At 44.1% G+C, this 15,640-nt stretch overlaps 1 protein-coding gene across 2 annotated transcripts in view; it reads right to left on the reverse strand.

Moving 5' to 3' along the window:
* The window catches only part of WWP2 (WW domain containing E3 ubiquitin protein ligase 2), a 117,922-nt gene that overhangs the window by 25,503 nt on the left and 76,779 nt on the right, over positions 1-15,640 (reverse strand). For both annotated transcript variants that reach the window (XM_077452106.1, XM_077452113.1), the window contains 3 exons: positions 3,536-3,617; positions 1,680-1,808; positions 401-485 (listed from right to left, as the gene is read on the reverse strand). In XM_077452106.1, the coding sequence (XP_077308232.1) occupies positions 401-485; positions 1,680-1,808; positions 3,536-3,617 (296 nt within the window). The remainder of the gene's footprint in view (positions 1-400; positions 486-1,679; positions 1,809-3,535; positions 3,618-15,640) is intronic.

The raw sequence follows: 15,640 nt of genomic DNA on the forward strand, positions 1-15,640 counted from the left end.
GGGCCAAGTCCCCGAAACTCATTGTCCTGAAGTGCTCTGTGTTCCTGAACAGCAGTCAGTATAGCAGAGCCCCACTCCAGCCTGTTGGGTTCTCAATGGGCCCAGCGTGCTACGGAGTGTTTCCAGGGGAACTGCATGGATGAACTTTTCCCTGACTGCCAGCAACATATCCAGAAGGTGAAATAGATTCACATTGTATGATGATGATGAGCCTTTGATATGAAAATGTTTTATTGGATCTTAAAGTAAAAAGGAGTTAATTGCACTAGGGTCTTCGAGCTCTTTTATTCTGTTGATTTAGTATACACTTTAAATCAAGTCTCTTTTGACGCTAAAAGAATTGCACATTGAAGAATTGGTCCGTTTTATGAACTTTAGGTTCTCCACTGTGATTACTTACATGGCACAGAAACCTAAACTGATGATATTTCCAACGAAAGCTTCTACTTCGGTCGTAGGCTCCAGGTGATCCTCCAGGTTTAACCCTTTAGAAAACAAAGAATATATTTTTTTACATGAAAACCATACCGCTCTGTTATGAGTAGCCCCAGCGCCTGCACCCACTCTTGCCCATAACAACAGATAAATTGGAATGCCAGCTATGGTGTGTTGCCACTCCTCCTGCTCAGTACCATGGCTGAGGGGATCTAAACCTAAAAAAAGAGGAGATCGGCTCCTTCAGAAAAATTGGCGCTTTCCTTCCTGTTTTAATGTCAGTCAAGCCGGTGGGGGCAGGCACAGACGCACCAGAGTTTACACTGCCTACCAGGCATCTAAAGCTGGACATGGGCAGATCGAAATTCATCAGGAACCGTAAAAAAATTTTTTCCATCTATGGGCTGCCTGGTTGTAACACACACACCAAAAACAGTGTCAATGAGAAGTGGGGAAGGAGGCCTTAAAGCGGAACCTCTCCTTATGGGTGAAGCTCCACTTTAAGATGGCCATAGTTGGATCGAAATTCAGCCGTAAAATCTGTGAGCAGCTGAAATTTCTATGGCTGCTCCTGTTCTACAGAAGAAGTATTAAAGATTTACTTTTTTTTAACAGATGTTGGAAAATTTTCATTCCATCAGCGGCTGCAGTGCTGATCAGTGTTTTCTTAGCCCCTGTACACACGGTCGGAGATTTCCACAACCAAATCCATCGGATTTTGCCCCGTCGGATCTTGTCTGAAACTGTTGCATACACACGGTCGGACAAAGTTAGCGAAAAATCTGATCTTTCAGAACGTGATGATGTAATTTCGTTACGATGGGACTACATTCAGGCTAGTAGCCAATAGCTTTGATGTAGGAATTTGATCTGAGCATGCGTGGCACTTGGTCCGAAGAAAATGCTCTACACATGATCGGATTAGGTCCGTCCAGCCCAGTTGGTCGGGAAATCTTTCCAACATGTTGGAAAATTGGGTCGGACGGAGATTCGGACGGAATCAGTCCGATGCATACCACACACAGTCGGATTATCCGACAACACGGTCCGATAGGACACATTCCGACGGATTCTCCGACCGTGTGTACAAGGGCTAACAGTGTAAGAGTCCCCGCTGTGTTATTGTATTCTGAGGATTCCTCCATTTAACTTATGTGAAAGTCAATTTTGTTTTTTGTTTGAAAAAAAAAAAAAGAAACACGATCTATCTATGGGCAGCCTTAAACTGTAGTTATCATACTTACCCTGAGTCAAAGCCAGGCCTGGGATCCTTAAACGTTGTGGTACGAGAGTTGTGATCCACAAAGTAGCGAACTCCCTCGCTAGTATATTTCATTTCCCATCCTGGAGGCAGTGCTGGCTCCTGGATCATACTAAAAAAAGAAGACAGAAAGGGATTATACAGGGGTTCTGCTGTCTAGACCAGACATTCTCAAACACGGTTATGTGAAAACCTTAGGGTTCCTCCAGGAGGTTGCTAGAAGTTCCTTTAGCTGTAATTGATTGACCTCCCAACGGATGGTGCTTGCAAAGTTTTGGCTCCAACACCAATTGGCGAAGCCAGCAGCATGACACCAATGATCTTTTTAGCTGTTTGTAAGGATGGCAATTCTGACACCCACTTTAAGGGACCACTGAAAAATATATTTTAACAGGGGTTCCCCGAGACCTCAAAATTATTTCAATGGCTCCTCTGGGGTGAAAGGGTTGACAAAGGTTGATCTAGATACTGGACCACAATTAGAACCTACATTAGACAGGTTTACTGCTCTGCTGGAGAGGCACTCTGGGATCTGAGGGAAGTGAGAGGCACATACAGCTGCTATGCCCACCCCCTACCCTATTCACAGAAGCCTTTGTATTTTGTGAATGTGTTCACATAATACAAAAGCTTCTGTGATTGGTTAGAAGGGTGGGCATAGCAGCTGCAGCAACTCTCCTGTTCAAGATGCAGAGCTCAGAAGAATCAGCATCGCTCTCCCAGAACAACAGCGATAAATAGTCGTCTTCCAAGAGTACTCTAAAGCTGTCAGATATAATTATTAGAGCAAATCCCAGGAGGTTTCATGCACCTCCTTGGACTTAACTCACAGTGTGCCTTCATTTTTTGACAAATAAGCTGAATTCCTGGTATTCAGTTTTCAGATAAGTGTATTTCAATCATTTGTCTGGTGTTCAGCTCAAGTGCAACAATTTTATATCTAACTTTCATGCTCTTCTAATTCAGGGGTCTCCAAACTTTCTAAACAAAGGGCCAGTTTAATATGCTTCAGACTTTAGAAGGGCCGAACTGTAACCAGTGGGAGTAGAAAATGTCCTGGTGTCTGTAATAATGCCTCATTATTGGGGTCAGTGGGAGGGATAGTGTCCCATCACTGGTGTCAGTGGGAGGAATAGTGGCCCATCATTGGTGTCAGTGGGAGGAAAAATGTCCCATCATTGGTGTCAGTGGGAGGAATAATGTCCCATCATTGGTGTCAGTGGGAGGAATAATGTCCCATCATTGGTGTCAGTGGGAGGAATAATGCCCCATCGTTGATGTCAGTAAGAGGGATTATGCCCCATTGTTGGTGTCAGTTAGAAGAATAATGCCCCGTTGTTGGTGTCAGTGGAATAGTGTCCCATTGTTGGTGTCAGGGGGAGGAATCATGCCACACTGCTGGTGTCAGTGGGAGGAATAATGCCTCATCTTTCATGTCAGTGAGAGGAATAATGCCTCATCATTCGTGTCAGGGAGAAGAATATTGCCCCATTGTTGATGTCATTGAGAGGAATAGTGTCCTACTGTTGATGCCAAAAGCAGGAATTATGCCCCACTGTTAGCGTCAGTGCGAGGAATAGTACCCCAAGGGCCGGATAAAGACAGACAAGGGGCTGCACCCAGCCCCCAGGCCACAGTTTGGAGACCACTGTTCTGACTGAACATACTGTGTCATGTGTTGCCAATAAAAACTTATCTGAACTTCTTTCTCATGCTGTTACTGAATGATAGATAGCAACAGCAACCAATTTTGGCTACTATGGACAACAAAGATGTTTTCTCTTCAAGTCGTAACTCAGGAACTTCCGATTATCAATACTTCTCATTTCATATTCTCACCCCTGAGTGCGTGGATCCTCCCATTGCGTGGTTCTCGTGTTGTGGTTCACGTAATAGACTCTCCCATTGTCCTGCCGCTTCTCTGAAAGGGGGAAAAAAAAAAGGAAGAAGGAAAAAAAAAACGTTACTAAGAATAAGACGGATGGTCTATCTGGCCATTCAAGTTACTAGGATTAGTATAAAATAAACCAAAAGCATCTAAAAATAATTAAATGTCATACGGTTCAGTCCACATAAAAATCCACCCACAACCTGCATGGACCAGAGCTATACCTAAGGTTATAGAACACGTGAATTTATCTCTTCACCATATTTTCAAAAAAGCCCCCCAAGCCCGCACGATTTCAAAATAATATTCCTGTTAAATTCCAGTTCCCGGCCCGCTTCTGACAGTGTGCGCCACCACCCCTGCCTCCGTTCTCACATTAAAATACATTTCTGTTAACCAGAAAAGCCACAGAAAAAAAAAAAAAACTGCGGAGAGAAGTTTCTGGATTTATACTCATATAGTATACAATGCGTAGCTTGGGGTGCCTCTCTAGTCATGCATCCAAAAGATCCGGTGACTCCTACTATTGGGGGCAGGCATTAGAAAAGAGCTTGTCCCCGTTCTAAAAAACATCCAACTGCCGCTCATATTGCCGGGGGGCCCCATGAGTTGTCAGTCCGCCCCTGTCTAAGGGGGTCGCTTAAATGCATCAGCACCGATCACATACAGCAATGTACTTCTGCCACATTTTAATTTAATATATGGCATTTTTAAAACAGAACTTCAGATGCAGCCGGAGATTTGCTCAGGCCACGGCTGATGGCACGGCCCCGGCTAATTGCAGACTATCAAGTCAGCTCTCCTAACCTCAGCCTCGCCGCACATTGCCCGACACACTATATATAAATCTCATCCTGCCACCCACACATGGCAGCGACCCCACAACTCTCCCAGAGGACCTATACAGTGTTCTAATTATATGATTCAAAGAATTCCAATAACATAAAAAAGCACGATACTGTTTTAAAATCTGGTAAAATCGCTAACTGGAGCCAATTAAAGCGAAACTCCAGGCAAACGGCTAAATACACAGTTGAGAAACACACACATACATATCTATATATATATATATATATATATATATATATATATATATATATATATATGTTTACACACCTATACACACACTCTGCTTTACCAGCCAAGGATTTGTAATGATGCCAGACAGAGCTGCCAGATTGGTGACTTCACTATTCCGGCAACCCTTGGAAAATGAAGCAGCAGCAGCAGCACACTGATGAGGTCATCACCTCCCTGTGCTAGGCTCTCCGGTAAGCATGTTTACAGTGCTAGACTGACAGCAACAAAAGAGACATGTTTTTTTTTGTTTTTTATAAAATACTGTTATAATTTTGTTTTTTTCGTTCCAAACTCTGTGCCTCCCATGCTCAGCACTACGAGGTCCAGGACAGCACATCTCTTTAAGTGTGTGTGTGGACATTTGTTATTCGCATTGGATCAATTTTTTTTAAAGTGTATATCTGATCAAAATCAAACAAAGCAAAAAAAAGCAAATCCTTCCTCACTGTATGTAGAAATTACAGTAGAGCGATAGGCAAAATGTTTTTTTTTTTCCATATTGTATAGAGTAAGGGAAGGTCCCCTGTCAGCTTTAAATCTGCCAGTATTCCATTGGGGGAGATTTACCTTCACTTCCTGTCCCAAAGCCAAAACAGGAAGTGAGAAGAAATACCTGCAAATAATGGGAAATCACTTGTTTTATTGTAGTGGGTTGCCATTGCATTGTGCCTCTAAACCTGTGAACCATTAACACTTCCTGAGTTCTTTTTAGGAGAATATAATATATATAATATATAGTAGAAACACTATGCCTCAATTACCATTAAAACATCTTCCCCATCTTCAGCACAAATCTCTGTGGCCCCCTCCCAACACAAACCCTCCCCCAAATTCTAGCACTAATCCTCTCCCCCCTTCTAGCACAAATCCTGCCCCCTCCAACCCCCACACCGCTCTTCTAGCACAAATCCCCTCACACCCAATACCAGCCTTCCAACACAAATTCCCCCTCCCACCACAAACCCTCCCCCAAATTCTAGCACTAATCCTCTCCCCCCCCCTTCTAGCACAAATCCTGCTCCCTCCAGCCCCCACACCCCTCTTCTAGCACAAATCGTGCCCCCTTCGGATCGTAAAACATTTTTGTTTCTGCCAGTAAATCCCTTATACAGCCCACTTCCTGTTTCTTGTCTGGTCATTAGCCTAGGCTTATGACATCATGCACAGATCTCTCTCTCACTCTCGTTTGCCAGGAAGGGAGGGGGGGGTGAGTCATAAGAGGGCCAGTGAAAGCTGCAGGGCTGCAGAGCTGGAGGTGTGCCTCTGTGTAAATCCAGGAAGTGAACAGGCAGCAGCTTCAGCTGCCCACAGTTAAAATGGCTGCAGCCAGACTCACTGGAGGGAGATTTCTGCAGCGTATTTGGCAAGTACAGAATCACAGTATGTAAAAAACAATCTGCAAAGTGGTGGGAGGGAAGCTTCAGAATGGCACAGATGGTTTTATTATGAACTATGTGAGCAGACTGCAGTTCCTCTTTAACTTTTTTTCTAATTACTAATGCTGGTCACATTTGTTGATGTTAAAAAAAAATTGCCCACCGGCTCCGAGATTGGACTAAAAAGCTCCTGAATTATAAAGGAATGCCCACCAGTGCTTTAGAGACATTGCCCAGATACAAACACATATGTAAAGCAAGGATCTGAGTTTGGCGAGATTTTGGCGGCGTCAAAGCAGTTGCAAACATTCTGCTTTTACTAAAGTGAATTATGTGCCTGTGTGGAGGAGTGGGGGGGAGTGGGAGGAGTGGGGAGGAGTGGGGGGGCTGTGAGGAGTGGGGGAGTGGGGGGGGGCTGTGAGGCCTGGCTTATCATATAACACCTACATAAACTTTAAGCCGAGGGTAGCGGCCAAATTTTTTATTTTTTTTTGCAGCCAATGAATGTCTATATAAATTATTGGGCATACACAACGCTTACTGTTTAAAAAAAAGTACAGTCTTAACTTCCTGCCCACACCACTCACAGTCAGAGCAGCCTCTAAGCCGGGCGTTGAGTGCCGAGTCTCATAGGACGGAGCACAAAACTGGCGCGTGCCCAAACAGAAGCACGGCCATGATGTTACAGCTTAGAATGAGGGCTTGTTACAGACTCAACTCTCCTACGGAGCTTAAAAGGGAGCCAATAGGCTGCTTTCTCTGTGCACATTTTTACTTAATATCGTAATGTCTTCATAAAAGTATTATTTTTTTATTTTTTTTTGTGAGTTTTATATGAGCCATGAGAATGTTATTCCATATTTAGACTCATATATACTCCCTCAAGTGGCTACCTGTATCTTACAAAGGGCAATCAGCTTACAACTGAGATGAAACTAAAGCGGTTCTAAAGGCTAGAGGAGGATTTTTACTTTTATGCATTCTATGCATGAAGGTAAAAAAAAAAACCTTCTCTATGCAGCAGCCCCCCCCCCCCTCCAATACTTACCTGAGCCCCATCATGATCCGGCAGTGTGCTCCAGAGCCTTAACTCTCTGGGTACTGTCTCTTCTCATTGGCTAAGACAGCAGCAGGAGCCAATGGCAATGACAATTCCAATCACAGCCAGTGAGCCAGTGAGGAAAGAGAGGGGGCGGGGCCGAGCTGTGGCTCTGTGTGTGCTTGGGTGCCCCCTACTGCAAACTGCTTGCTCTGGGGGCACTCGGCAGGAGGGAAGGGCCAGGGGAGGACCTGAGAAAAGGAGGATGTGGGGCTGCTCTGTGCAAAAGCATTACCCAGGGCAGGTAAGTATGACATGTTTGCTATTTTGTCTTTTTTAATTGCCTTTAATATCGCTTACAGGACCATGGATAAGGGGGTACCACCAGTCCTGCTGTAGAGGGCCCAGGCCAGCAGGGGGATGCCCAGGCAGCTGGGTGAATCAAATGTAGGCAGGGTGAGTGATCGGCACAGCAGGGGAGCATTCACTGGAACCGATCCCCTGTATGGCACTCTCTGCAGCAGCTGAAAGCCGGCATCATCTCCTCTCCCTCCTGCTGGCTTTCAGCTGCTGCAGAAAGCCATTCAGGGGATCAATATCAATTCCAATAATTGTTCTCCTGCTGCACTGATTATCCTCCTGTGCACTATACGTTTTCCCCCTGCTGCCCAGGCCCCTCTATGTGCCCGCAGTGCTTCTGGCTTCCCTCCTCTCCTTCTGACCGCCAGCTGCAAGCACACAATGGGGTGCTTCAGGATGAAGAGCAGAGGGAGGGGGGGTAGTGGCAGGGTCCGGTAAACATCACATTTACCATCCCTTTCCATTCCTGAATGAATACAATGAGCGATCGATACTTAGTTCATCATAACTAAAGCATAGTAAACTGTTTTTTCTTGTTGGGGAAGGGTCCGGTAAATGTCACCGGCAGTGATCGTCCCAGGAGAAGAAAAAAAATGATAGGCTGGTTGTACTGAAGTCGATCACTGCCTATAGATGGATCAAAAATTGTCCGATTCAGCTAAACCGGTCTAATTTCGATCCGTCTATGTCCAGCTTAACTCCCCATTTCATGCTTATGCGATTCCCAAGCTCCATTTGCGGGTCATAGAGATGCTGTCAGAATGCAGTAAGCATGTGTTCAGGCAGAGCCGAAAATCCTGGTTTGGTGACACCCACCTCTCCCACCATTGCAGCTACAATCAGACCCTGCAGTCAGCATACATAAGAGGGCGATTTATGACTTCTATTTCAGCCCAAGGCTCCATTCACACTTGTGCGACTTGTCATGCGATATGCAAAGTCGCATAGACTAGTCGCAGCCCATTGTTTTCAATGGCACCTGTTCACATAGGTGCGAGTTACTTATAAAATAATTATTTTATTTATTACAGGTACTTATATAGCGCTGTCAATTTACGCTGCCCTTTACATATACATTGTACATTCAAAATCAGTCCCTGCCCTCAAGGAGCTCAAATTGGCCCTAACATGTATGAATGTAAGTTAATCGCATTCATACATACCAGGGCCAATTTGGAAAGGAGACAGTTATCCTACCAGCATGCCTTTGGAGTGTGGGAGGAAACTGGAGGACTCAGAAGCCCACGCAGGCACAGGGAGAGCATGCAAACTCCAGGTAGGTAGTGTCCTGGCTGGGATTCGAACCAGCGACCCCTTTGCTGCTTAGTGCTAACCACCTAGCCACTGTGCCATACACAAGAAAGCATAAATTGCCCCTGAGACTTTTTATGAGGGGCAACACACTCAATTGTAAAATCAGCCATGGCGGCCCGTTCATTAGGGGCGCCGGAGCGCCGCCCCCTCTACTCATGGCTGTCACCCCCATACTCTATCCACGGCTGCTATTTTGCAGGACACCGCCACACCCTATTAATTCATCCGGTCCCTTTCAGGATGCCGGGCGCGTGAATCACAGCAGCGGGGGGGCGTTTTCTTTTTAAGCACCTGATTAGAGCCAGAGGCTCTAATAGGCTTCAAAATAGGGTGTGCGCGTGGCGCAGAGCATTGCGCCAGGAGCCCAACCAGATGTTACAACAGCAAAAGAATATTCGCTACTGAAACACTGATCCTCAATCCTGCCAATCAGAAGCAGGTCCGAGACCTGTTTTTTTTCCCGATTGGCCAAAAAGAGACAAGTCCCAATTGGCTGCCGAGGAGGAAGAGGGAAAAAACTGAAGCCTCCGCGATGGCCCGTGTGTAGCCAGGGAAAGGGAAAAGCCGCCGCTGAGCAAGGGAAGTCGCCGGTGAAGCCCGGGAGAAGCACTGCCCACCATAGAACCATAGATTGGGTCTGTTGCACTTACCCACCCGACCGACTGAGGGGTGGGGGGTTGTTACTGTTTGTTGCCCCCCTAAAAAAAATTATCACCGGCCGCCACTGAAAATAAAAAAGGTGAAGATTTATTGGTAAATACAATTTCAACAGACCAACAGTAACATAATGCCGTGTAGTCAAGTAGATTGGTCAATATATATATATATATATATATATATATATATATATATATATATATACATATTAATTCCATAGCCAGGTACAGTGTTACAGAGATCAATCAATAATAGGTGTGAACTTTTCTTGTGTATATTGAATGGGGGTGGAGGCGCCTCATGGGGCACATCCAACCATATTTTGTTAGACAGTTATTATTTTTAAAAATAATAATTTGATTTATTACATTTTTCCTGCAGAGGTGCCCTGGAAATTTTGCTGGTTTTCCAACCTGACCAATTGTACCATCTGTAAATAGTGTTCGGTATTTTTACATTTTAAGCTATTGGCGACATTTTAAATTGTTCTGCCAATACTTCATTTAGAAATCTGGGCATCTCAATTCCTAACGACAACTTTGAGAAGACAGCAGATTATTGGGATACCACATAATGAACTTTTAACTAATATACATTTTTTTTTTTTTTTGTTTTGGGCTCTAAATAATCAAAGTGCTGCTAAGTCATAGACTGGAGAATAAATATAAGATCCAAGAGTCAATAAGCCCCATCTATTGACCAGTGGTAAATTTTATCCCAGCAATAGAAACATTAGAACCAGCTGTAGATTGTAAGGGTGATTGGCGACAATGCTCCCGGGAATTTTCCAGCCTTATGCTAGGTGATAAGAACTGAGTCTTTAATGCACAAAGAGGCCCGTTTTGTGGTACGGTCCCTCAGAACTAAAAACCATGGAAATTTCCAGAAGTATAAAATTTCCTTTGGACAAAACCTCAAAACCTGGAATGGTTTGGAAGTTGGGGACAGTTGGCCCCCAGCGCACTGAATCAATGACAAACTGTCCCTGGAAAACTTTTCAAAAAAGTTGGCAAGCGCGCAAAGCAACCAGGAGCACACGCCAGCCTTGGATCAGAAGAACTTCTGGCTTTAAATGTGGATTGTTATACCATCCAGAAGCAGAATAGGACACACAGTCTTGCTCGTCATCTACAACCAGCTTGGAATATTGGCTTGGAGCTTAAGCTAACTCAGGCATCTATTACACAATGAAAATCCTGTTCATACTCTGGAAGTATTTTCGTTTATGGGTACGTCTGTACTGGACCGAGCAACTTTGTTCGTCTATTGGTTCCAAGCAATTTCACACTCTCAATAGTGGTGATGTGTGTGGAAAAACACCCAACCACACCCTGAGCAGACGGTGGCTTCAGCCTGTTTACAAAATCCAGAGAGAAGTGGAATGGAGGGACGTTGTTCATAGCAACCAGGCAAGTTTAAGATTTGTTCTCTAAGCTGCCCTGCAAAAATAATTAACGTGAACTGGCAGGTCATAGCCAACAACCAGTTGGTGGGAGGTAATGACACAAACTATGTAATTAGTCCCACGTGGACACACTCCGCCAGCACAAACCTAGGGTCATTTTAGCTGCACGGAATTTAGGAGAAAGATTGAGGTTCTATGGACTGTGCATGTAGTCAAGAATTATGCAGGCTAGACCCGGTTACATTTGGAGGCCATACTATGTGGAGGAGTTTAGATCTCACTGGAAAGGTTGCAAGCATTCAACAAATCTACTGGCACGCATCGGTTCATGGTCACAATCATACACTGGACTGTAGGATTTTCTATAGGAAGGGTGCATTAAATTACATGGATTCACAGGGGTTGATTTACTAAAACTGGAAAGTGCAAAAACTGGTGCAGTTGTGCATGGTAGCCAATCAGCTTCTATCTTCAGCTTGTTCAATTAAGCTTTGACAAGAAACCCTGGAAGCTGATTGGATACTATTATTCACCATGCACTAAATGCACTCTCCAGTTTTAGTAAAGCAAACCCACAGTTCAGGGTTGACAAACTAGTCCCTGGGTATATACAGGTGGTCACAGCAATCAAATGCCATGGTGATTGGAGGCCTATAATTAAGCAGACCTACCTAGCAGGGGATATAGGGTTTTTAGTGGTCATCTTCTCCCCCGGGGGGGGGGGGGGGGGTTTGGAGGAGGGGGGAGGGAGGGATTTCACGTTGGACTGACACATGGGTTTTTGTAGTATATGTCCATGATAGCACTTATTATTTTGTGGTAGCCTGTGTAGGCTTCATATCCTGTTTTTCAGTTTAGGAATGGACACAAGCATACAGAGTTGAAACATTTGTTGAAGGACTGCAGTGTCTCTGGTTAGGCTGCTCTCAGACATGAGATGGTCTTTTGGGGAATCTTGCACAATTTCCAGGAGGCATTAAAGAACAACAGCTCCACACCAACTAGAATTCAAAAGTTTATTGTATTGAGGACAACTGACCTTGCAAGTTTACTCAAAGCTCTACATCAGCCTTTCTCAACCCTTTCAACAGAGAGGAACCTTTGAAATAGCTTTCTGGTCTCAGAGAACCTCTGCTATGAATTCCTATATCTACAACTCATGATGCATTAGTGTCAGTGGGAAGAATGCTCCTTACACTTGTGGCCATTGGGAAGAATTACCCCCTTACACATAGCTAAAAAGATCAATGGTGTCAGTGGGAACTTATCTGAGAAGCAGAAACTGGTCATTGCCTAAGGAACTCCTAGAAACTACTAGAGGAACTCTTGTTGAGAAACCCTGTTCTACATAGTTCCTAATACCGTCTGTCCTAAAGGCGATCAAATCGTGGCTACATGTCCAACCACCCTCCAATGTCTATGGTCAGAATTTGTGTGGTTCCGACCAAAGACATTTGCAAATATCTATCGGAGAACGATGGATGATGACAAACCTCAGATTACACCACAAAATGGGGTACAATTTCTGTGATAGGTAGGCATGGAATAAGATGCATAATAAATGCCCTAGTAAGTCATAAGGTGCTCCTTGGAGTTTGGGCCTCTCTGTGTGGCTAGGCTGAGAATATTAGGATTTATAAGGTCCCAGGAAATGTTGGCAAGTGAAAAGGAACACCTTGGAAGCTCTAAAACAGGGGTCTCCAAACTTTCTAAACAAAGGGCCAGTTTACTGTCCTTCAAACTTTGAGGGGGCCGGAAGTGAGAGTAGAAATGCTCTGGTGTCAATGGGAATAAACAATGCTCCATCATTAGGGTCAGTGGGAGGAATAGTGCCACATTGTTGGTATCAGTGACAAGAATTATGCCCCGTTGTTGGCATCAGTGGAAGGAATAGTGCCTTGTATCGGTGGGAGGAATAGTGCCACAGGGGCAAGATTACAGCAAGCAAAGGGTCACATCTGGACCTCAGGCTGCAGTTTGGAGACCACGGTCCTAAAGTGCTCATCACTTATTACCCCTAAATTGACACCAGCAAGGGATGATTGAATCTTCTTCCATCACTTCCTAGCATGTGGCTTTGTATGGCCACACTTACCAAATAATTATTAATGCTGGTTTGTCGAAAAATTCACTAAGGCGAGGAACTATCTGTGCTAAATATTTCTGCTCAACTGCCAACTGGGATTAATCCGGCACTGGAGGCATTTTCATGCTCGCTCTTCTCCATAACCTCAACCATGCACACTTGAGTGATCCATGCATGTAAGACAAGTTTCTGTATGACCTTCCTTTTATGTTTACAGTACACCAGGCAAGGAATGGTCGTTTTTTAAATTAAGTATTAGGCAGCATTTTCCGGATCATAGAAAGAACAAATAGCTTAGAAAATTCTAGAAAGTATACCCCATACCTGACATTTTAAAGGCATATGACCTTTTACAGGCTGGCTTGTCTAATTCTTATTAAGTGTAAAACTTTCACCCACATCAAAACTGATCACGGACACCGTCTTATTTTAATGAAATCAGCACAAGACCTTGAAGACTGGAAAATGTGACCGAGTTAATAGAGCAGTTATTTTGTTTCTAGCAAAGACTAATACTAGCACCTGTGTGACTACTATAGACAAAAAGTTTTTATAAATTTTTCCAATGTAACTGGAAAAAAAGGCCAGAAGAGAAATTGTTCTCATTATTCTGGAAACAAAGAATAAAATTAAATCCACGGAGTATTTTCCTCTAGTGATGGAAATGATTCAAGCGTCACTGGTGACAAACCGCCACATTCTGGATGCAGCATGACCAACAGTAGATGCGAGAAAGAAAACGCCTTTTTACTAAAAAACCTTCTATCCTGGTGCCAACATGGCAGAATGCATGTGGTATGCTGCCATGGATTGGCGCCAGGAAAGGAGAATTATGGTAAGTATTTGATACGTTCTCTTCCTTCTCACATACAGAGCAGAAGGCTGCAGGAGTGCAATGTATAGCACCATGCATTGCTGCTTTGCAGGTAGTGATAAAGAAGTAGTGATACAGCCGATAAGGCTGAAACGCATCAACTGCCCCACTGAAATGATGCCTTTTGTGGAGCATTAATAAATGGAAGATTTTTCAGATCAATGGACAGAGTTGTGGATTGCTTTCTTAGATGATTTTGCTTGTAGCTGTGCGACTGTGGATTGTGCACCCCTCGGGGAAGGATTTCTCTTCATGACTGGGTTGTAGCACCATACGTTTTGATCTAGTGCAGGGGTGCTCAACCTGTGGCTCTCCAGCTGTTGTCCCATCATGCCTCTGCTTTTGGGAGTCATGCTTGTACTTTTCAGCCTTGCCATGCCTCATGGGACTTTTAGTTCTGCAACAGCTGGAGAGCCACAGGTTGAGCACCTCTGATCTAGTGCATGGGTCTCCAAACTTTCTAATTAAAGGGCCAGTTTACTACCCTTTAGATCTTAGGGGGGGCGGACTGTGTACCCATGGGAGTAGAAAATGGTACCAGTGAAAAAAATAGTGCCCCATCGATGGAGTCAGTGAGAAGAATAATGTCCCAGCTTGGTGCCAGTAAGAGGAACAGTTGATCATCATTGGAATCAGTTGGAGTTGCCTCATCATTGGTATCAGTTTGAGTAATGTTGCCTCATCATTGGTATCAGTTGGAGTAATATTGTTTCATCACTGGTATCAGTTGGAAGAATAGTGCCCCATCGATGCTATCAGTTGGAGGAATAGTGCTCCATCATTGGTGTCAGTGGGAGAAACATTGTCCCAAAGGCTGCATAAAGGCAAGCACAGGGCCACAGTTTGGAGACCACTCTGCCTAACTCTGAATGTGGAATCAACCATGGGTCTTATTGTGAACTTTCCATCAATAAGATCTCTCTGTGTATGACCAGATTTAGACAACTGCAATGGTAAAACCATCTGGAACTCACATGAAAAAGTAGACGATCCCATACTTTTTTTTCACATGAAAGCAGGTGCAGGTTGAAAGGCAGCCAAGGAATAAACAATTACTGCTAGTGAAGCTGTGCCTTGGGGTCTTACTTAAACATTCTCAGACAGGACCGGGATGCTTCCAACATCTACATAGCTACACAACTGCTGGCAAGACACAGCCCCTCTTGTGCTCGGCAATTACCTTTTATCAACTTTCCAAAGATTTAAACTGCAGCCTTAAAAACCTGCCAAGCTACCAATTTGGAAACTGATCATTCTCCTCCGAGCAAGGGGCTCCTGGTCAGTCCCGGCATCGGAAGAACTTCCCACAATGCCTTGTTTCTAGTGACTTTGCCGAAGACACGGAGCAATACACACAGCATTTGCCGATGACCGATCAGTTCTATAGCTCTCTGACCACTTGCAGAGTACGAGTCGAATGTCTGAACATACAAGGAGCGGGGGAGGTGCTCAGACTATAATTTTGGTTTTACTCTCGGAGCACTGCCTATGAAAAATTTTTCAAGTCATTTTTTTTTTCTTAAGAAAAATGCTTAAAGACACAACTCTATTTAACTTTAAAAAAAATAAATAAAAAAAAAGGGAGCCTGCAACCAGCAGCCTACACAATACAAACCAGAAAAGGTTGTTACTTGGACCTCTGAAAATACCACCAGAACTACACATTCACCTTGAACTTTATACACCCGACACTACGCCAATGAGCCTCCATACACCCAAAACTAAACCAGTAAACTCTAATAATATCAACACAAAAAAAAGAAAAAAAAAAAGAAAAATGCTTTCCTGATCCTATACACACTTACCAAAAAGCCACCCCTGGATATTCACGTAGTCAAAGCCAAGCCGCTTGTCCTCCAACCACT

Source organism: Lithobates pipiens, unplaced genomic scaffold (assembly GCF_037356315.1).
Source record: "Lithobates pipiens isolate NorthernLeopardFrog02 unplaced genomic scaffold, aLitPip1_a1.2 Scaffold_10, whole genome shotgun sequence".
NCBI lineage: Eukaryota > Metazoa > Chordata > Amphibia > Anura > Ranidae > Lithobates > Lithobates pipiens.